Raw genomic sequence first — 24,000 nt, 5'->3', positions numbered from 1 at the left:
CAGCTTTGTAGTCCCTCAGCCGCAGTGGTCATGTGTCAATCATCGACACGCTCGCCAGGTTTCTCCCTGTTGTGTCAACAAATACCTTCTTAGAGGATAAGGCAATTTGGGCTTTTCAAAACACGTCAGTTGGACTTGATCCCCTGTCAGCGCCGTCGCGTAGAGGCCTCACAAGTTTTGGAGCAACCCGCTGAACACACAGTTCGCCGCAAGGATTTCAGTTTTGTTTTTGTTTTGTTTTTTGTTAAACACAGCAGAGTTTGTGTGAATTTTTGCAGAGAAGAGTTTTGGTCTGAGGGGTTTTCCTCAAGTTTGCAAACATCCACAACACTGAGATATGCCAATGACTTTGTTGTGTCTCACAGTGCATTAGGGGAACCCACAAATCAATTGGATGACTTCATTCAGTGTTTCCTGTTACCGGGACAATCTGATCTCAATCAGATAGACTAAAAAGTGACCACCTAGACGCACCTACTGTTCAGTAGTTACCACTATTGCCTCTATTTTTACAAAGGTATCGACGCAAATGCGGCTCCTTTCACATCTTCCACGTCGCACGCATTGCTCCTCCCCCTCTGCTGCCTCGTTACAGTGCTGTCACGTGACACAGCGGCTGTCAGCGAGTCACTTGCTCTGCTGCCGATTGATGCCGCCACCAACTATGGTGGAGAAACTGGAGCGAAGTCTCTTTGTAGTTTGCTCCAGTAAATAGAAAACAATTATTTTCTCCTGCACAGCAGTAAGGTAAACTGTGTTGGTGTCAGTGATTTCAACCCTGGATTCACTTTACCAGGTCGAAACCACAACTTTAACGTTTTCAGTTGCTCTGCAAAAGCCTTTCAATTTGCAATTGTGTGTGTGCTTTTTGCATGCAGTTGCTTTTGGGGGAATGGCCAGTCATTATCTCTCATCATTGCTGCGAGTATTTCCGTACACTTTGATGCGTGCTTGGATTTTGACGGATTCTGCAGACAAAACAGCAATGGTTAACCTCCTGTCAAGACTGAAAAGGTTAATTCACAAATATCTTCAAAGCGTCCTCAGCTTCGGGTTATCTGCATTTTTCTTTAGGACTCATGCAAAATTCATCGCCTCGGCATCTTGCTGCACATGCAATCATTTATTAGTCAGTGCGGAACTGCACAGACTTGCCATGCAGTGCTTGGCCATCTGAGCACTTCTTTTTTGGAGTGACAAGTAGGAGTTAATTTCAGAACATGCACTTAAATACTTCCTCCTTTAAATTTAAAGCTAGAACATGTTTAGTAACGGACCTTCGTGCCTTCATGTGAAACGTTTTCAATGTGTTCACCGATTACATTCACAATGTTCCCAAAGATCCGAAGCCGTAGCATTCGTGCTAGACTGTTCTCAGTATTGCAGAAGGCTGGGAGGCTTTGAAGGAAGGAGCTGACAGAGGCTCTTCAGTGATCCGACCACATCGTGAAAGAATCCCAAATGTGAGTTAGTAACACTGGGCTGCGATGCCCGAACGGGTTGTTACATGGTGTGTGCCTACGAATGAGGCGCACACTTGGCCAGAACAGAGGCTCCTTTGTTTGGCGCGACTCCGGGTCCTCCACAGCCAGCCTAGCGAGGCAGCACTTTGACATACTCGGGAGATTGCATTACGCATAACATCTCTTGAGTTTTTCAAAAAGAGAAAAACCACTAATAAGAAACAGCTTTAAAAATGGCCCTTTTACTGTACACTCGGACACAATCTGTCCATTCAAACAAGATGTTTCCAGGGCCCTGAATGCTCTACTACGGTCTCTTGTGAGATATGCTGCACATGATGGAGCTACCAGACAATGTGGATGCTCCCCCCCACCCCCACCCCCCCGAGGTTTCAGGCTCTACAAAATTCACGCTTGATATGGCCGTTATTGTTTTTATCTGCCCACACACAAACTGCTACTGAGAAGATAGCTCGTTGAATTAAAGAGTTAATCAGCCCATCTAATCGATCCTGTCTGGCTTTTTATTCTCTTGAGTGTGAGGCTGGAGATGCTGCATTGAACTGATTTAAATATCTTATTGTTTTAATTTGGATTCATGGTGTACAACTGAAAGGCAAAGCTTAGAACCTCAGTGTCGAGCCCCTGCCGTCTGAAAGCTCTGAAGCACATTTGTTTGCTATAGCAACAGCAGTAACAGAACAAGTGTTTTGAGCTGCCCTGTGCTTTGAAACCTGTGAAAAGAAGAGGCGCCGGAGCATGTGGACCCACCAGTAGAAGAAATAGTTTAGCTTTTTTATTTAGCTGATGGACTCTAATTGTGTTAACCTGACAGTCATAGCTAAGATTAGCTGTGTTTATCAGCTAGCTCAGTCACAGTGCAGATCGTGTCAACTGTCTGAAAACGTGTCCAATGTAATTTTGGAGGCAAAGTTACTTCAGATAAGTTATTGAGTGCTCCTGTGTCACATTTGTAACATAAGTAACCGGTTAGCTTAGCATAGCAAAGATGAAATAAACGTATACAAAGTTCACACATCCCAAATCTCAATTGAATTTTGCAGCTTAAATATTGGGGGGGGAAACGGGTTGAAGGTGTAGAGTGCATTCAGTGCTTCAGTCAGGTTTTGTCAACAGTTCAAACAAAACTTGTTCTGGTGTGTAGATTGACTACTGAGCAAATGACTGAAATCATTCTGCAAAGCATCAGTGGCCGGTGAGGGGAGCCCTTTGTTACATCAGCAGCATTGGGTGTCTGGTGAGGACGTTAATGTGTCGGACAAGTCAGACTCACTTGTAGACGTATTTCATTGTCCGGTTCAAAGAATGTGGCGGCTCAGGCTACAAAACCACACCTGTGCACATTCTTGTTTCGTGCAGTGACCGACCTGCCGCATGTTCTGCTTTTGAATTCATGTTAGGAGACTGGGAGACTGTTGAGACTCGTACCTTGTGTGTTTTTAGAGTGCATTCAGCACTGACCCTGTAATCAGCCCGAGCAGCATCGTGTGGATGCCTGTCATATGTATGTATGCATGCGCGCAGGGTAGAATTAGAGAGAATTAGAGGCCAGTGAAGAAGCTGCTCGCGGGGAAAACCTCCGAGACAAAACAAGCCCCGGGGCAGGAAGACGGTGAGTAAATGTGCGTGTCCCTTCCTGCTCTGCTTCCGCACTCGTTGTTTTGTGCTGCGGTGCCGGAGAGGAAGCTCAGGGGCCACAGTCTGAGGAGCAGGAAGGCTTCGCGCTGTGTGCAACCCTCCCTGTTTTCTCTTTCCAGATGTCTGTCTGAGCCATGTGCTGCAATCGATTTGGCCGGCTGCGAGAGAACATCGGCTAATGGTGGAGATTAGAATAGAAACCTCTCCGTGTCTCTCTCGCTCTCCTTCCTCTTGTTTTTCCCATGTCTTTTTTTATTTCGGTGTATTTTTTTTCCTCCCTGTAAACTCTCTTGTTCTGTCTTCCTCTCTTGATTTTTTCACACAGCCTCCCCACCCGGCGTCCCGCTCTTATTTCACTTTCAGCTCCGAGGCTTTATTGGCATTATGTTTTGATCAGAAGACACGCTGGGCAACTGGGAGACGCAAATGCACACACACAATACGCACAACTCATTAATTTGCTCATTAGTTGTTGTAATGCAAAGCCAACAGAGGCATTTAATTAAACCTGCAACAGGTTCCACTAACAAATCAGTGCTGCCCTCACTTTATTTGCTCCTCTTTTGCCGTTGTTTGTGTCCTTCAGTATTTATTGTACTGCAAATGTAAATTTAAGATCTTGAGGAAAATTTATGATGAATGAAGGTTGAATGTAGGCATCCTTTGTCTCAGAGCGGGGACGAAAGGGGCTCTGCCATCCTGGTGTTTCCACCTGTACCTCTGCACTTCCAAAAATATGGGAAGTTATTGATATAACTGAAACAAAGTATCTAAAGCATGCTAATCATCAGCGCTATGGCTAATAAAGTTATGTCGAAACTACACTAATGGCCCTCATGTTACATTCCACACATACTTTTAGAAAGTGTAGCCTCTTAAAAATATTGCCATACATAAAGACAGACAAATAGGTAGATAGATGGATGGATAGATAGATAGATGGATAGATGGATAGATAGATAGATGGATAGGTGGATAGATAGATAGATGGATAGATGGATCTATGTCACCCAGCTCTCTTGCTCTCTCTCCTCTTCCCCTCGCTTTCTTAATGTCTCTCTCCCTCTCTGAGGCAGACACCCCAGCACAACCCGGCACCGCGCACACAACGTGGGCGATGCTGATGTGAAAAGGCACCGTTACTTAACAGTGACTCATATTGCACCATTATACCCTCACCACCAGCAGCAGCAGCAGCAGCAGTAGTAGTAGCAGCAACAGCAGCACCACCACCACTGCAGCACTCTCATAACTTCACAACACTCTTCCGACCACCCCCTCCCCCAAACTCACCGCCCTCCACACCCCAGCACCCCATCATCAGTGGGAGCGTTCCTCTTCCCAAACTCTGCATCCTTTCATCACAATTCCATGCGAGGACAAAAACAAAAAAAAGAAAAATGCATCGGGACATTTGAGACGAGCGTTGAGAGACAGTGAGAAAAGAAATAATAATAATAATAATAATAATAATAATAATAATAATTGAAAATGGAGGGTCTGAAAACGCCAACACACATCTCACTTCCTCTTTGAGGCCCGCGCAGAGCCGCTGGCAAGGTCACGGCAATGAAGAAGCACTGTAAGGTATTTAAATTTCCAGAGAGAGAATTCCTTCTCTCTCCATCTCTCTCTCTCTCTCTCTCTCTCTCTCTCTCTCTCCCTCTCTCTCTTTCTCCTTTTTTTTTGGCAGAATGGATTCAGAACTGAGAGCAGGTCTTCAAGCTCTCCGCTGTGCAGCAATGCCGGGGCATCGATATCAGAAAAAAGAAAAAAAAAAGTGCTGGAGCAACATCAGAGGAGTGTCGGCGCTTACAAGCACGCCCATGCTAAGGGAATGGTGGAGGGGGGGTGGAGGAGAGCGGGGGCGGGGGGGTAGGGGAGGTGGGCGGGGGGGATGTAAGTTACACTTGTAACCGCGGATCGGCGCTGCTTTATGTAGGTCAGTCCATGTCAGCCAATAAGTCCAATTACCATCAGCCTCTGAGAGAGAACAAGCCGTGACCTCGACTCTGCTTTCGCGGACGGTGGAGCCTCCCGCGCTGCCGCGGCGGAGGGGGATTTTGTTCATTGGACGACGTGAATGCGAGGCGTGAGTGAATAAACAGCGGGATTAAAGGAAATACATTAGTGGGGGAAACGGCCGTGATGGCTGCCCCCCCCATGAAAAAAAAAAAACATCAACAACAGCAAACGAATCCCTAATGACATCTGTTGATATTAGAAAGGTCCAGAGAGCAGCAGGACCTCTGCACCCCACTTAAAGGCAGAGTTCAGCCATATTCACCCCCAGCTATGGGCTGGTGGCATTTTCCACTTTTCCAAGAGATGGCTAAGTACGCTAGTTTAGCAAGATAGCTGAGGGTGTTAGCGTTGGCATTTGTTAATCATTTGACTGTCCAGTCTTCTACAGCAGGGTGGAGACCTGCTGTTGCATTCCACAATATCCAAACATTCAAACCTGATTTGACACAAATAAAATAAAAAAAGAAATTTCCCTCCACGTGGCAAGTGTGTTTCAAATTATCGGAATGCGACGACGCAAACGACAACTTCACTACGTCACTGCTTTGGTTCGCTTACAGTCTGGTACCAAGACAAGTAGAAGTATCAGTACCTAAGCACCCATCTGTACGAATCCATCGCACTGCCACAACACCTCCCCCTCTTCCCTCCGTGCACATAATCCAGAGCGATCCATGTGGCTCGGAGAATCTCATTTTAGTGCAAGGGGTTACAGTTCCAATTAAAGGGTGAACTATCCCTTTAAATACACAGCTCTCAGGCCAGAGTGGGAGAGGGGGGGGGGAGAGTAAAGAAAGAAAACACACAGCAGCAAGTTATCAGCGGTGAGAGTGCTCTCAATGATTTATACACTCTTTTAGGAGAACTTGAAACCTCGGCTATTTCAGTCTCTCTCTCTCTCTCTCTCTCTCTCTCTCTCTCTTACTCTCCCTCTCTCTCTCTCTCTCTCTCCCTCTCTCCCTCTCTCTCTCTCTCTCTCTCTCTCTCCCTCCCTCCCTCTCTCTCTCTCTCTCTCTCTCTCTCTCCCTCCCTCTGCACCATGGAGCGGAGGGATTTAGTCCCACTAAGTAGTTTGATATTTCTATTGGTTTTTCCCTACATGTATTTTCCCTAACACCCCCCCTCTTGGTGATCTTCCTCATCGTATGGCGACCAAGGTCAGGGCTGATTGAAATATAATAGAAGTGTAGACATCTGGCCTAATACTGTGGGAAGTTAAATCTATTTTAATGGCTCCCGCTGCAGTGGATTCTCTCTGATGCACTCTTGCGCTTCACTGACAGTAAATCACAATGTTCTCTTATTACCCTGACTGGAATGAGGGCATAGGGAAAGAACAATGAGGGATCCACATCATTTGTTTTCACCCCCTCCCTTGCTTTTTCCTCTCCCCTCCGCCCCTCCTTTCCCCTCCCCTGCCCTCCCATCCCCCGCCCCTCCTTTTTTTCCCCCGTTTTTTTTTTTTTTTTTTTTTTTCTTTCTTTGCGCTTGCGACTCATAAAGCAGCGGGCTTAAAGAGAGTGACATCATGAAAATAAAAATAAAAGGGGATTATGTGCGAGCTATTGTGCCATGCGTGATTACTGGGGCTTCCGTGTTCCCCTGGGGAGGGGAGGATGAGTGACTAGGAGACAACATATTTTATTTATTTATACAATTCCCTCTAATGAATAAGAATCTGAGACGTGGCTCAGACCAGAGAATCAGAGTCTAACCCCACCACACCACCACCCTCACCCCCACCCTCACCCCGTGCCCTCCAACTCCCATTCCATCAGAAAAACAGATAAAACAGATTTTTGATTTTTATACAAGATCATTTTCACCTCTTATCTTTGATCTGGGCGTCATTCTTTCATTTTTGCATGTATGCTTTTTTTTGTTTTGTTTTTTTGTTTTTTTCAAGAAATGGCAATGACATCAATGGCCGCTCATCACGCTGCTGATGCACCACATCTCCCCTGCTGCCTCGCGTTTTGCACCTTCAGCCACAGTCCAGCCCAGGTCCAGCCCAGGTTAGAGTGGAGTTTTAAATGAGATCCGTTCCGATGTGACATTTGAGAGAGTTACCTGTGCGCGGGGGTGGGATTGGTGGCGATCGGGGCGAGCTCACGGCTTCACCATCGGTGCCGGCCCACCTTTGCCATCACCACCGCCGCCACTTCACTGGTCCCCGCTCTGTGCTGCTGTCAGTCCGTCCCCTCTCCACTCTCCTCTGGTCTCTGATCCATCACGCAGATTCACGTCCTTGTTGTCTCACTGTCAGGTCGCTCAGCCTTGTAGGACCCCAACGCCGCCGCCACCGCCGTAATGGCCACCCCGTGCGCCGCCGGTGGTGTTTAACCTTTGCCGCTGACGGCGTATTTGATTTCAGCTCCTCCTACTTAAGGTTGACGCCTGAAGGTGATTTTTGAAATTTCCTTCCCCACAAGACACTTTTGAAAGTTTGTGTGAAGCGCGCGGGCCGGACGTGAAGACCTTTCGCTATGCGCGGCCAGCTGTTGTTTGTCGGCTCTGTCTCGTCTCACTGAGTAGCATATGGCTGGATGACTTTAACATAGGACACGTTCAAAGATCTGAGGGGGGGTTTTTTCTCCCTGAAGTGATTTCCAGGAAGTGCTTTTGCTAGCATCAGTCATTTTAGCTCTCTTTGGCCACGCTCTCGGACAAACACGTCATTGTTCCCTGGGGGGCCGTCATTCCCTGAACGCCTCGCGCTGTCGACATCCGGTGGCTCTGACACCAGGCTAATGGCTCCAGCTAATCTGCTCTGCCATTTGCGGTTAGGAAACTTTTAGTTGATGTGATTGATTTGTCTCCACTTGAGGCATTTTATGCTTGATGAGGTGTGGCTGCATTTTGTTGCAGAGGGTCTTTAACTGTAGGTTTAATTGTTGTGGTTAAATAACTGTCAATATTAATGGATTAAAGTAGCTGCGACTTAGAAAATCAAAAACAAAGAATCTCTGTTATGCTGCCCCCTCTTGGCTCTGACCTGCGCCTCTTTATTCACCGTTTTTTTAATAGTCCAGGGCATCGCGTGCCGACACACTCGCGCAAACACTTGCGACACTTGGGCTGTCACACACAATCAAGCAATGCCGCAATGAATCATTCTTAACCAGCCATGTCTTCTTACATTAGCCTCGCTTGCACTGGGCGCACTGTGCCACGGTGTACTGAGGCATCCCACTTAAAAGCTTTGAGAAGTATTTGTGAAGACTGCAAAAAATAAACAAACCAATGAGGTTGCTCGTTACTACACCACCGTCCACTGGATCTATGAATTTATAGTTAATCAAACTGTATCAATCTACAGACGAGAACATTTTTTGGGGGGGATTTGGTGGCTTTAATTTAAAGGAGCTCTAAAATAGTTGATCACTACACAGTATGAGCAGTTCTACTTGGCTCTACTTACTCTATTTGGTTTGTCTCTTCACATTGTCTGGAAGCGCTTCTGGTCCCATCGTATCTGCTGTAGCTTTGTTATTGCAGCAGGGGTTTAGTGTTCTGGAGCCAGAGTTTGCCAAAGATGTGCCTGTGCCATTTTATCTTGGTGTGCAGTGGAAATGAGATCCAGCAATGAAATGATACTGCCTATATCCACGTATATCTTCGCCTCCTAGTGTGTCACTGACGCTGGTATCTATCCCTAAACCAGACAGCCTGCTGGAGAAATGTAATATATGTAAGGAAAATTAAATTGTTATTGTGCATTTATTGATTTATGAAGTGTCTATGGATACGCGGGCCTCAAACATCAAGCGAGGCACCACCGCACGGCCCCGCCCTCCCTGTGAAGACGGTATTTGAGGATAATTGCGCTCCACATTCAACAGCCACTTTCCAAACAAGACAATCATTTCTCACCCTTTAATTAGATGTGTCATGACCATCTGCCGGGGTTGACATTGAGCTTTGATTAAAAAGCCCATTCTATTTGAAATGATAGTTGGCTGCGTATTTATTTGTCATATAAATTTGAGGTTTTGAGTGATTTAGTGTGATCTGTGGTAAAAGGAGCCTGGGTGCTAAGCTAACACAGCGGCTCTGCGCAGCCTTCCCTCAGTTTTGAGTTTGACACTGACTGCAGAACCTCACGTGTTTGTTCCATTGGAATTGTTAAAAAAAAAAAAAAAAAGTAAAAAGTTAAATGGCTCCATCTTGGCTTCAAAGTGAACAGCGAGTGCACTTCAAATTTCATCTAATGTATATTTTTGTTTACACTGATCTTCTTCCACACCCGTGATTTATGCACATTTTGCAAATCTGGATCACATATATAGATAAAGAAAATTCGAGCCGAGCTCCCATGGGGTGAATCATCTCTCTGCTTTCCCATCAAAGCAGCAGGGTCTTCTTTATTTATGATGATAGCCAATATGCCTCTGAGCAATATCTCACATCTGTAAACTGTGTCGAAGCAACACCGTGTTTGATGTCAAATCACAACTGAAGCACAAAAGGAGCTCTGCGCTATCATGTTTATGTTGCAGAGGAGGAAAATAAGAGCAGAGTGGTGTGTGGATTTCTTTCTCTTTCTCTCTCCCACCAAAGATCCAACAGAAATGTCCTTGTCTGCGAAAATGACAGATTTGCTTAAATTTCACCTCTGAAGGAGGGTCTGTCTGTGTGTGTGTGTGTGTGTGTGTGTGTGTGTGTGTGTGTGTGTGTCTGCGCGTGCGCGTGCGTGAAGGCTGGTGAAAGCAGAAGGCTGAATCGACATTTGCTGTTTGCCTCTGACCCCCCCCCTCTCTTTCATCCACTCTGCTGCATGTCCTGAAAGACAGTATATTTATGAATTATTTATCCGCGTTTGAAAATATTAAACTTGTGATGTCCTTGTCCTGCGTCTTATCTCCAAGGGCATCATAAGAAGTTGTTAAATGTAAAAATAAATAAATAAATAAATAAATAAATAACACAAAGCGATGGAAGCTGTGATGATGAAAGCAGCTTCTGACAGCATGTAAATCTCGCTACATGACATAAAATACTCGTTTTTTTTATTTTTTCTTCCCTCCTCTTGTTCTCAATCACAGACTGATCCGGCTGATCTTTGCGCGGTGGGCGAGATCAGAACGTCACATTTAGCAAACCGCACGTTTTTTGTTTTTTTTTGTTCCCCCCTCATGTAAACAGTGCACACCGGGTTGATTTATTGATTCCCTCATGAAGCCGTACTGGAACATAAATAGTTTCCATGTCTTATCCGGTGAGTCACATCCTGAATCCTCCAACTTTTTACTCACTCGGGGCCTCCAGCTAATAATTATTTATCAGCCGGCTATTTATCGCCAAACAAAACCGCCGTGGCAGTTCGACAGATTCCAAAGTGGCGTGTTTATATGTTCGGACTTGGAAAGCGTAAACGTACGGAGATCAGGTTAATAGACAAAGGCATAAATTTGCAGTTGTAACACAGCAGGGCACTGTTGGACGGCTGAGGCTGTTTTTCACTCTGTGTATAATAATATTTATCGTGTTTAATCTGTAGCAGTTGATCTTATACGGCAAGCTGATTAGATTCTGTCTTTTAAAGAGCAGCAAAAGGTCCACGCTGACATGGAGTCGCGGGTTGGGAATTGACTTATATGGAGAATGTTAATGTAAATATTTAAAGGGTTTTTGACACGTGGAATGAGGTGAAATCCAACACGGCGGCGGAGCCTCAAACCATATGGTGGAGTGACTCTGCATACATCATATTTCGGATACTTCGGCGGGGTTTATTTGTACTGCTTTCGCCGCTTTACAACAGAGAGGTGGATATTAAGTGGAAGAGAACAGAGCTGAGAGAGAGTGGAAAGGTTATTTTTGACATGCGTATGTTTCTGTTCTTTTTTGTGTGTGTGTGTGTGTTTTTTTTGTTTTGTTTTGTTTTGCATTTTGTATTTTTCTCCACGCCGCACGTTTGCCCGGCTTGCAGTTTGCGCCAACTTGCACTTCTCACCTCCCGGTCGGCCCTCGGCCTTCCTGCGCTCCCGTAGATGTGCGAATAATCACATAGATGTCACATTTTATACAGTGAGGAATAATAAACGCACAACCCGGGAAAGATTGTTCCATTCTTTTCCTTTTTTTTTTTTTTTTGCCTGCGTCTCCGAATTAAAGCGAGTGGGGAGAAGCGGGGTAGATCTTGTTAACGGTAACAAAAGATGACATCAGTGGTTACAAATGTTTGACAAAACAGAATAAAAAAACAAAAACAAAGCAGCTTTGGAGTCAAAGGAGTTGTCAGTGATCCTGCTGAGGGGGGACTGAGTGTTATGGGAAGTGAAAATAGCACATCAACCGCTGATGGTAAACACACACTCTCTCTCATTATTATGATTTTTTTTTTTTTATATTATTGTTATTATTTTCTCCCTGATGACTGTGCACATGATGCGACTTTTATCCCGTCCTCGCGTGGCGCCTCGGCTAGCGGCGACGCGACGCCGCTGCTTTGCTAAAAGTATTTGTTTGCGAGATGAATCGGCGCGCTGGCAGGCGGGATGACAGCCTTACACGGGGATGATATTGAATTGATTTCTGAAATGTTGCAGAACGGACTGGTTGATGTGTGCCACGAGACATGAATAATAAAAATTCTATTAAAAAGCCCTTGAATGGCTGACACTGGAATATTATTTGCGATGATTAATTTTCTTCAGTCATTATAAAGGGGAGTTGGCATCAGATTGCCTCTGACAAAATTGCTTTTCATTCCCCGGTGAATACCCTCGCGATGCTTTTTGAGAGCACAAACCCATATTTCTCGCTGCAATATTATGTCAAGTTAGGCCCCAGGAAAAGACAACCTCGGGCTCTGCTCATGTTTCATCTTATTGGGGGCCATAAAATCTGCACTGATGTACCTGGTACAGCCTCATTTGGACACGCCGGCTACATGTAATGATGAGGAATGTGATGCTGGGTCGCTCCCATTTTTTGCTTGTTTTTGAAAGAAACGACTGCGACAACAGCGCATGATTGGCGCTGTGTTTTCCGAGGAGCAGCAGCATCTAAAAGGAGAGCGTTTTTATCCCGCTGACGAATTTCATTAACTGTATTTTTAAAGGAGCCTGCGCACAGTGTGTGTCTTGCGGAGCCGTCGAGATTTTCTGAAGCAAATTACTTGGCGCAGCAGCTGTTGTTGTCAGACTCTAATTAATTTGCTTTTGTATGTTTATGTTGAATTAATTCTTTGGACTTTTGCGAGCACAAATAATTTGCATTTTCTAATTATTTTTTGAGGGTTTTTTTCTTTTTACTCGGCGGAAGAACAGCAGCACCGGCTCGACGGCTGCCTGCCTGAGGATGTTTGATGTGCAGAGTAAATCCGTGCAGTACAAATCAACAGGTGACGTTGAAAGCCTGTCGTGATCGTGTTTTAATTATGTCGGATCAAACTTTGTTTTCTCCTGCCGCTGTTACCAAAAACATCAGTTACAGACAATTGAGGGACAGGCTCTGCCCATGGATGGTTATTATAAATAACTTTATTTACATTGTGACCAGTTTCCTTTTTCAATATTTCAACATAATTACAGAATAAATGGATATACATTTATTTAAAAGTCCAGTCTCTAACATTTAGACAGATCTGTTGGCGTGAACACATCACGTGGCCCTATGGCACCAGTTGGTCTCAGGCTGTAGCTATCTGGCTAAACCGTAAACTGTTCATCATATACATTATTTCATTCTGATTTTCAAAATATTGTTTTCCCACATCTATGTCTTCAATAAATCCATCGGCTAAACATTTCGCTTGGGTTGTAAAGTTACCAAATATATAAAAATGTCGGAGAGTTGCCAGATAAGGATCCCTCATATGAATTCTATGTCAAGTGAACATGTGAAACTCCATTAATTCCCTTCATGGAACTACAAACGGGAAGTTTGTTCTGTGTTTAGAACTTGATATAATGGTTTTTTTGGTTCCCCACCCCCCTCTCGTCTGCAGAGTTACTCCAGTCAGGGCAGAGGCAGCGGCGGAGGAGGAGCAGGGGACGAAGACTACGAGATCCCGCCCATCACGCCCCCCAACCACGCCGACCCCTCCCTGCTGCACCTCATGGAGCACGAGGCGGGTTACCCCTTCCACGCGCTGCCACACAACGGGCTGCTTAACACCTACTCCTACCCGGAGCTGCCCGCCCTCATGATGTCCAACATGCTGGGTCAGGACACCCACCTCCTCTCAGGGCCGGTGCACTCAGTGAGTACTGCGCTTTTTATTATCCCCTCCGCTCGACCCGCCGACGGAGCTATTAGAGGAGTTCAGAGGGGCTGCGCAGAGGACACACTTCCTCCAAAGGTTTTATAAGTCATTAAAAGGACACTTTTTGTAAAGGCTGAGTCCAAAAAAAAAAAAAAAAAGAAAAATCACTAACGTGGCTTTGCTCTTCTGTAACCTTCCTGGATCGATGATCGCTGAGGTTTGCTGTCTGAGAACTCGAACATCCTTCCCGCTAGACTTTGATTTAAAGGATCCTCGGTGAGTGTGAGGGTTTTTCCGTCAGCAATCAGGGACCAGGACGCGACTGCTTGCTAGCTGTCCTCAAAATCCTCAAAAGAAAACGAAGGGAGAGGAAACACAGCGAACGACTGCTGGCTAGTTTGCTAGCAGTAGTGGATTTTTCACGTTAAAACGCAGTTTAGCGCCCGAGGGCCTTTCTGCACTTGGCGTTCGACTGTCTTTGGCAAGAATTGAAAAAAAAATAAAATGACATTTCACATTACAGCCTCCTCCCACTGCCCCCCACCCCCACCCCCACCCCCTGCACCTCCCACCACGGTGCTGTGAAGATCCTCTGGCATTGTCTTGACCAATAAGACACTAAACTGGCACAACATTAAGAATCTGATTGGTCTGCTTTCAAAGTGCTCGGTCAAACTTTTTTTTCAACCTGCCTTCTTCTAATGTTTTCTATTGGCACTTTGCCAAAACAGTATGCTGAAAAAAAAGATCATCTCCTTCTGGTGTGCCAGGTTAGATGTTAAGACCAATAAAAAATACAGGTTTATATATATATTTCATATTGCTGTACTCTCAGATCTTCCTTCTCTTTGTAATTATTTTCCCCGACGTGTTGCAGGAAGCGTCTTTATGAGTGATAATTAGCCTGGCTTGAGTTCAAGGAAGCTGAGACAATGAGGTCTAAGCACTGCGATGGCAGCATGCACACACCATGAATAAATACATATCCTCCTTAACACCCGAACCTTCGTGGAGGAGCCCCTTTAATATCTATTCAGCCGCACCGCTGGAAGATTATACTGCCTCAAAGTGAGCAAAGGAAAGGGTGCAAAAAAAATAAAAAATGGCAGGTAAAAATTTTTTCATTGGTTATGATGGGCAAGGCAGGAGCACGGAGGAGAAAAGATAATCTTGAAATAAAAAAAGGAGAGAGAGAGAGAGAGAGAGAGAGAGAGAGAGGGTAAAATCCTTGTCAGCTACTTTTTAATTTCAAAAGGAACCCACACACACACACACACAGCCAAGCCCACCTCCTTGACTCCCTGTGAAGGAACTTTTTCTTGTGTTAAACATGCTTCAGACTGAACATGTAAACACCCCTGGCGAACACATTCAGATGCTTTAATCATAGTATCGAACCGGATGAATTATAGATGGCCCGCACGCTGAATTATTCAACGGTATATACTTTCATCTGACATAAATATTACTATTTTTTTCCCCTCGCTGCCCTCCATCATGAATATTTATGCTTTAATGTGAGCATCCGCGGCATTTATCCTCCGTTAATCAGGTCTTATGTGATTTTCTGAATCAAACTGCATAAGTTGCAGCATTTCCTTCTTTCTTTCTTCTTTTTTTTTGAAATTCCTCGGTGGTATCCAAGGCCCCCACTAAAAGCCAGTCTTCAGGATTAGGTCAACAATCCACGGGCTACCGTGCTGAAAGTGCTGTGTGCGGGAGAAGGATGCTGTTGGCCGGCAAATTTCACAGTCAATCTGCTTTTTAAGTCCTTGCGCCTGCAAAGCGGCACAATTAGCTTTTGGCGCCGCCTTAATGGAAGGCAGCACTGTGAGCACGCAGGCAGGGTTTCTTCCTGCGTTTCCAGACTCCAGACGTGGTGGAAACGGTTCCCTTCGCCACTGCTAAAGGGAGCAGGAGAGGCAGCGCCCGCATCTTCGCTGCTTGTGTTTCACCTTTGCAATTATTTATTCTCAAATAGCCCTTCAGGGTAATGTTCCATTTTCTTATTTCACACCCCCTTTTCTCATAAATGAACTGTCATTGCAATAAATCACTGCACAAACAGAGACTTACACACTCCGCGAAAAAGGTCCAGAGATTTATGTAACACATTCATGTTTCCCACTTCCACATTTTAGTACTACTCTAGCAGAGCCCGGCTAATAATAGCCGCTATTAATATTTCTTGTTGCCTGGCAACGGCGGCAAGTAATAGCTTACTCTGGAAAAATAGATGACCGATAAGGAAGGAGGAGGAGGAGTGGGGTGGGGGGAGGGGCGGGGGGGTTGGAGTGGGGAGGGGGATTCAATTCATTTATTATCTCCCGGGACAAGAGCAGCTTATTTCTGAGGCAGCGGAAGAGGAAAGTAGGATGTATACTGAGAAATATTTTAAAGCAATTGGAGATGACGTTATTTTCATTTAGGCTCCATTAGGGATGTTTCATTCGATGCCTCCCCAACAAAGTCAATTAACCTTAATTTCATACTGATAAAGGCATAATGAGGTAGATTAAATTTGCGTCTGCTGAAAGGGTAAAAGAATAATAACGACGGCGGAGAGGAGCGGGGCTCTCAGTCTAAAACCTGTGTGTGTGTGTGTGGGAGTTGGGGGGGGGGGGGGTTCAAAATAGAGAGACATGCTTTTTTTACCTTTTACCTTTTTGTGCTGTCTGCCACGTTAACAAAAAGCCTGACCGGAATAAAAAAATAGATAAATAAAATTGGAGGAGATTGCTCAAGGCCGATGTGCTAATTGCCCAACGCTTATCTTTCGCCGTCGCTGAAGAGGCAAATAAAGAGTCGATAGCCCGACCTCACGGATGTGCTCCTCCTCAATGGAGAGCCATCCTTCAGCGCACACATAAACCTCCGACAAGCACGAGCTCAGCTGGAGCAACAGATACGCTTCATCTCGGGGGATGTTGTTGCTGGTTTCTGTACAACATTCAGCCCGAGGCTAAAGCTCTGTAAACTTCTCCCTGCTTTTGGATTCTCTTTTCTGCGCGCATTGATCCCACAGCAAACACGGTTAAATCATTACAAGATTGAGAGGCGTGGATTGATCATCGCGGCGCCGTTTCTAAAATGAGTCTGTCCCGGAAGCTTTAAGGACTGCCGATGTCTTGTTAGCTTTAGCCGCCACAGCTACGGAAGCACGCGCGCGCTATATTCTCCCATGCAAAGAATTTTTAATGAGGACTCTGAGCGGCTAGCATGAGGAGAAGTAAAAGAAGGGAACAAACATTATGACAAATCGATCCATTGAGTCCTTTGATATCACCTTCCGTTGGATGTTTGTGCTAACAGCTAATTTCTTTTAGCGTCTAAAATTAGCCTTTAAAATCAGGCAGCCACGTGTAAGCTGCCGATGAGAGAAGCTCCTCCCTGAATCCTGTAAGTAGTGTAGAGGACATACATTCATGAATCCTACAGCGAAAGCTCAGCGAGAGAATCCACCGCCCGTTTCGCCCTCGGCTGTTAGCATCTCCGCTGCCGCGGCGCTTCGGGGACGAGGTGACATCCAGGGGTCTCGTGTTCGACAAGCTCCCCTACGATTGTTCAGGTCTGGGTGAGGCTACGGCAGCCGGTGGGGGAGGGGTGGGCGTTGGAGGCGGGGGAGACTGCGAGCAAGAAAAAAATAAAAGAGGTGGAACCCTGGCAAGTGGACCGTAGTGACGGGTCACGAAAGAGTTAGCAGAACGGTCCCAGCACGGAGCCTTCAGGGGCAGCGGTGCGTTTAAATATTGAAACCGAGCGGCGGCCCCCCTGTCTCATTAGCAGGGTAATGAGGGGCTGGTTAGGGAGGAGAGAGAGAGAGAGAGAGAGAGAGAGACCTTGTCCTCCCCCAACTCCCCCGCCCTAAAAAAACAGCTGCCAGTTCTCACAAGTTCATGTCACACATTTGGTCTCGTCAATTTCTCACAGAAGCTTTTGTTCGGCTTTATTAACCACGCTGCTGCAGATTAATGTCGCCACTTGATTTTTTTTTTTTATCATTATTATTATTTTAATGGTCCCGCTGCTGTCGAAACAGGAGCTGCTGCTGCTGCCTCTTATTTAAGTGACTCGGACGAGTTGCTCTCGATATTTGGGCTGATTGTTAATGCGAGCCGGCTTAGTTGGAGTCAGGATCATTATTCGGAGTCCGGCATCTCCGTTCACTGCAGAGGTCAAAGTTCAAACCCACTCTGACTTTGCGTCTTTGGTCCACTGTTATGAAAAGGTCTGGCAAACTCTATGCAGGAATGTCCTGGAAATAATTTGTCTCTTTCACATCAGATGCTGAGGTCATTTCTTTTTTTCTTTTTTTTTTTTTTTTGTAATTACTTCCAGATTAATGTGCCACTTCTGAACAAGTTAAACACACACTGGGCTGATTATACTCTCTCTATATATATATATATATTTAATATTCTCCCTGAATATTAAATCTGTGTGTGTGTTTGTGTATATGTGTGCGCGCACTAACTACAGAGCAATTTGCTGAAATGAATAAAAATTGAACTTACATACTTCAGTCAGAGCCAAACATTTAGTTGGAGGAGTCTGAAAAGGTCCCAGGCCAAAAAAAAAGAAAGAAAGGAGCCCAGTGCAGCCTTTTGATTCATTGCTTATGTAAGAAATATTGATTTTGGTCTTGAAAATAGATCTCGCTCCGCTCCCCTGCTAAAGAACGCGCTACAACACCATCACTTCCTGTCTGTGGACCGGCGTCGGCGGCAGCGGCGGCTGCGTGGGTTGGACTGGATGCGTGCCTCCACATCCGTAATCAGGCTTTGTCAGTGTCACTGATGACCGCGAGGTTATGTTGGCTTGGCTTCACTCGTTCACTGAGTTTTAAATTATTTTGCATCGCTTGGCATTTAGGGCACAGTCAGCTGGGCAACGATCCTAATAACAACAACAACAACAACAACACCACATCACAGCGCTACTCTTTAAAATAAATAAATAAATAAACACTATGATTGTCAGCCGTGTTTATGTGCAGGCCTGAGATTCGGAGATGAGGGTTTGCGGTGTTAAACCAGACTCATTCATTGTAACCGCGCCGGAGGATTTTAAAGAGGTGATATTGAGGAAAATAGGAAAATCGGCCAAGGAGTAATCTGTATAAAGAAGGTGTTTGCGGTAAACAGAGTGGGGAAAGGGAGAGAAAAAAAAGAAATACGCAATGGTCACAAACACAATGTGTTTGTGGAAGATTGCCTTTTTCATTTTTCAGCCGCTGTCACTCCAGGGGGGGGGAGAGAAAAAAACTGCTTTAAAATAACCTTTATCGTTCTTTAGAAGAAGAAAAAAAATAGTGATGCCGAAATTTTCAGTTTGACTCGACTTCACAAGCTTGCCGCGGCTGGATTACTTATATTTCTCTTATAATGAAACGGCAATCTTTTTTTTCCTCCTTTCTCCTCCTGTTCAGGTTTTAGACATATCTCATATGACCTGCTTGCTCCGCTGCCTTTTACTGGGATAGATATGACATCTCTGTGACGTTCCCAGATAAATCACTTTTTTTTTTTTTTGTCAGAGCAGAAATGTTATTTTTTTCCTCTCTCTCTCTCTCTTTTTTTTTCTCTCTGTTGCGCCTTTTCATTACAAATCAAGACAGATGCCCTTCAGTGGCGCACTCCGCAACAGGGGTGAACAATGTGTCTTGTAGCTGTCAGGAGGAATGACAAGGGGATAATTGGGAGGGCGCTCCCGTTTTGGCTTAAACCGAAACAAATAGGCCTCCAAAAAGAAACAGCGCTTTTGAAAAGTAAAGCTTTGGTTTATTTATTTATTTATTTTTTATTGTTGTTGTTGTTTTGTTGCGTTTTTTTTTTCACCCTGTGCGCGCGGGTTATCGTGCAGGGTTGGCGGAGGAGGAGTAAATGAGGAGGAGTATTAACGGATTGAGAAACAAACGCTCATTCATTTTGCGGCGCATGAATATTCATGCCGCTAATTCAAATAACCTAAGGCGACTGTTAGGACTAATGAATATTTGAAGCAGCTTGGTTACAGGGATTTGCATTACGGCTGACTTTCCAGGAGCGTCGCGGCGCAGAGGGTAAACTATCGGAGGGGGGGGGTGGGAGAAAAGGCACATTTGAACGGTGATCAAAACACATCTGGAAAACAATTCCTCATGTTGTCACATTAGCCACGGGCCATCAGTGCTGCAGGAGGAGGAGGAAGGGAGGAGGAGGAGGACGTGGTGGCGACGAGTCGGCAGTTAGCCGTGAGCAGAACGACTCGTTTTTTTATATCAAACCTGGAACGTTTTCCAAAAGTAAAGGGGTCAGTGATTTATTTATTTTTTTCTTCCAAATTTGGGCCTTTGTGATGAAACTGAATGTCATCCGATGGGGACTCGGCCCACTTGTCTGATTTCCTTGCTCAGATCATTGATTCTTCTTCTTCCAGTTGTCCTCCCGGCTCTTTCCTTCCGGGGTCGCAGCAGAGTGCTGTATGGAATAGGAGGATGGAGTTGCGTGTTTTAATTCAGTCCCCCAGTGTGCATCACTCATTTCAATGGAGTTGCTCACCCAGCGCATACGACAAAGAAGTGTTTGGCTTCCGGGTTGCTCCCGCGTTATTGTGGCCCCTCGAGCATGTAGCTGTAGCGTCACTTCCCATCGTGTCTCTGTAAGTCACATGATGCACCAGGGTGCATCAGCCAATCAGAACGGGCCAAGAGACAGCAGCATGTACAGTGCGCTGGGAAAAAAAAACAATTTTCTCTGGATGTTCTCGCCTATAAGATTGAAAGTACAATAACAATATAAAGATTTATTATGAACCGCGTTTCAGGTCAGCGGCGTCCTGTTAGCCGATTTACAGCCGTTTCTTTTTATATTGCGGACAAAGAGGACAAATGGTTTTCGGGCCGAATGGGGGTTTTGGTGCAGTTCCTCGAGTGGCCACTGGAAAAAAAATTCATCCATGGTGTCGACGTCCTTCCTGTTGCATGTTTATCCTGTGCAAGTGGGACACTAGACTAGTTTGTGCCACCTTGTGGCTGCTTTTTTTTTCTTGCTAAGAGCTCACTAGGTCATGACAATTAAAAAAAACAAAAAAAAACAAAACGGAAACCAGGTCCTTCCAGTCTCAGGGAGGATACTGTCACACTCAATTATTCATTTATTATTGGGAAATAAAAAATAAAAAAGAAGATTTGAAGTAAAAGGAAAGCATGCCCAGCAGGTGGCGACGAGGCCCGGGACCCCTCCCCTCACAGCAGCCCGGGGGTGTCTAGACATATTTACATACATCCCGCTGCACAGGCGCTCATAGCAGCAACAGCAGCACACAGCTCGGAGGCGAATCCCGCGCTGCCCGCTCGCTCCTCAAGAAAGAAAAAAAGAAAGGGGGGAAGGGAAAAAAAAGGACCTGGGCTTCTTCCATTGAGGGATCAGCGTGGTGTCTCGTCCCTCTCGCCGCCACAACGCTAATTAGACCCGCCACAAAGCCAGCCTGCGGGGATAATGTCCCATTATTAGAGTCATTTGTTTCAATTAACCGCTCTGTGATTCTACAATAGCGCAGCGTGGCCCAGTGTAAAGAAGCCATTACTCTTGCCCAAGGAACCATTGAGGTTTGGCGGTGCCGGCGTTGAGAGCTTTATGGCTACCTGCTCCCGGAGGCTCGCCATGCCATTTACGCTGCTGAGTCACCGGCGGGGCTGAGCGGAGCGGCCGAGTGGTGGCGTCGGCCCGGGAGCGAGCAGAGGTCTGGGGCTTTACAAGCAGCAGGGAGTGGACGGCACAACTCCTCCCCACTGAGAACAGACCGCTCGAGCGGATTATGTCTCTGCTACGCTATACTTAGCAACCTTTAGACTGACTGTTGGTTACTGCCTTGTTTAAAATGAGGAGTTTTTAAGCTGAGCGCGATGATGGTTGCCGCTGCTTCAAAAACGGTTCCGGGTTGAACTCAGTTGCCTCGGCAGTGAAGTTCTTGCCTGGTTGTGTTCGTGTTTGGACAGCCGGAGGTTCTGTAGCTCGCAGGTTGTGCTAACACGCTAGGGCTACAATGACTAGTTGTCTCCGCTGCGTTAATTTTAAGGTTTATCCGCACCCCCTCGACACAAGAACCAGCAGAGTGTTTCTCCCTGCGGCATGAAGCAGCATCGACTCAGTCGCATCCGTCTCTCGTTGAAAGTGCTGCCGTACGATTGAATATTTCAGGGCACTTTTAGGCCCTTTCAGCGCTGAATAATGGAAACTTTGATTGTTACCGAGAGGTTGCTGGCCTGTGATGCCTCTGTTGCCAGGCTCTCTCATTGGCTCAGGCCCTTCCCCGCTGTGCAGATGTTTACAATGAGACATCACCAGCTCGCATTAAAGGGTTCAAGTTGTCCCCGTGGGCTGTTGCTATGGAAATAACCCTGCTACAGTCGCTCATTCATGTTTGATTAATTGTGTTCCCCTCTCCGCGCTATTTCCTCCACAAAAGGCCTCATCATGGGAACATTTCATCTTGAAAAACAAACAATGGGCAGCGGTGACGAGGTCCAAATCGCTTTTATTCACCCTCTCGTCTGCTTTGTGGACATTTCTGTGGATGTTCCCCGCTGATAAAAGCATTAGAAATAGCGTGGAGTTAGCGATGATGAAGCCATACCTGTGCATCAGTGCAAACATAAAGACGGTTTTCATTCCGTTTGCCAGCCTTACCTGGACTGGAGATAAGCATTTTGCCTTCCCCTCCCCCCCCCCCCCACCCCTCCCCGCTCCCCGCTCTCCTAAATTGCGCTGCGCAGCGCCGAGCTGCAGCAACCCACTGGGGCCAATTAGGATGCCAGCAGAGCTCGGAAGTGCATAGCAGATGCTTTTGCCACTATTTATTAAAATCCAATCTGCGGGGGCCCTTCCAACAGCTCGTTAAACTGCCGTTAATCTAATTAGCTCTCACTTGCCACTGTTTTCCCCACATTACCAAATACGGGGGCCTCGACTTTGCAATTGAGGCTGATTAAGTGGGTCCAGCGCCGTCAGGCAGATCTTGCGGGGAGGAGCTCCTCCAAGCTGTCAGTCATTTTTTTTTTTCCTTTCTCTTTTTTTCATACACAGCCAGATAAATGGCGCAGCTTAATTCTGCAGCGGCTTTGGCCCGGAGTGTGAATTCAAATGCAGCAGCCATGGGAATATTGGTCGGAATCAAATCCACACTTGCCAGCTCAGCAAGCCTGCATGTCTGAGAACACTAATGCTCCACATCACCACGGCCCCGCTTATTTGTAATGGAACGGCATCAGAGCTGGATACAGATTCCATAATGGGCTCTTTATGGATCAGGTCTGTGCCACTGCCGATGTGTTTTCATGTCTTTTCACATCCCCGGCCTGGATTCCACACTTCCGGTTCATTACTGTTTTGGCCCAGGCTGCGTTCCCACTTGATGAATGCCGCTCTGTAGACAAGTGTCTGGTTCCACTCACACAGATCTGTGCGCCGGCCTGACGTGCAGTCCTGTTCATTGCTTGCAGATGGCAGTCTGACATGGAGCCGTGATGGCTTCCAGATGAGCAGGGCACAGCCGAGAGCTTAGGAGGTTTTTTTGTTTTTTTTTCTCCTCGTCCCGCTGAAGGAGATGATGGAAATGCACACTGACAAGACCAAGACAGGGGCGATTGTGAAAAGAGTAGTAAAAAGCATGAAAAGAAACAAAAAACAAAACTGGCATGTGGACAAAATATTTGCAATTAAGTTTGACTGTCACATGGCGCGTAATATTCACGCGGCATGTCAGGGGCTATTTTTAATAAGCATCTCGTGTTTTGAATTCTGCCCATGACATGCAGAGATTAGGGGAGGGTTGAATCACAGGGATCTTTGTTTACATTCTCCTCCTTGGCTGAGACCACAGTCTTGACAGTGTTTAACGCAGGGGCACTTAAAGGGGAAACTGATATTTGAAAAAAAAAAAAAAAAAGCAGCTAAATCTAAGTCAGAGAAGACAAAATGTAAACGCACATGTGCCACTACTTTGTGACCCTAACAAAGGGCCGCTTCTTATGGAGCCTGTGCAATTATTCCCTTTTATGCTCCTCAGAAAGTCATTTGATCTTGCAGTCAGGTAGAATGACATCATAACCAGGATTTATTTGAGAAAGAAAAGAAAGGCACAATAATAGCCTTTGATGTGCTTCCCTGCATCCTCGCGACTGTAGCCGCTGGATGGTTGCTTTGACTGGCCAAGCGTGTTTTCACATCTTCGCCAGCTACTAAAACAGTTTAGAGTGATAAAACTGTCGGCGCACGTTGGGCACTTTTCATTTCCCTTTAAGGCTGCGAGTTACCGCCGCCGGTGGTGGTGGTGGTGGTGGTGGAAAAAAAAAAAAAAAGAAAACTGGTGGAATTATAAATTACATGGCACGTTGAAACGATGTTACTCTCCCCGCCGCATCTCTAACCGCGGCCGTTTATCTATTTATAAACCCACAAAGGCTCCGACTCTGTAGCGGCTGCGCTGAGCTGCGGCGCCGTGCACGAGCAGACCTGGCGCGCCGCCGCGTCTCACGTGCGTTACAGCAAATATTAGACAACAACGGTACCGGCCGGCGCCACATCATGGCTGCTCTTGGTCACGTGACCCCGTTCACACGGTACGGTGTCGGAGGTTTTTAAAGATCGCACTGTAAAGAAG

General features: G+C 46.0%; 1 protein-coding gene across 4 annotated transcripts in view; it reads left to right on the top strand.

Moving 5' to 3' along the window:
• LOC142898987 (TOX high mobility group box family member 2-like) overlaps nt 1-24,000 on the top strand; it is a 117,707-nt gene that overhangs the window by 78,528 nt on the left and 15,179 nt on the right. For all 4 annotated transcript variants that reach the window (XM_076042332.1, XM_076042330.1, XM_076042327.1 and 1 more), the window contains one exon: nt 13,102-13,356. In XM_076042332.1, coding sequence (XP_075898447.1) covers nt 13,102-13,356 — 255 coding nt within the window. The remainder of the gene's footprint in view (nt 1-13,101; nt 13,357-24,000) is intronic.

This window comes from Nelusetta ayraudi, unplaced genomic scaffold, assembly GCF_046127955.1.
Source record: "Nelusetta ayraudi isolate G7.1 ecotype Tasmania unplaced genomic scaffold, CSIRO-AGI_Nayr_v1 ptg000070l, whole genome shotgun sequence".
Classification (NCBI taxonomy): domain Eukaryota; kingdom Metazoa; phylum Chordata; class Actinopteri; order Tetraodontiformes; family Monacanthidae; genus Nelusetta; species Nelusetta ayraudi.
The sequence above is the reverse complement of the archived record's forward strand: the minus strand, read 5'-3'. Positions and strand labels throughout refer to the sequence as shown.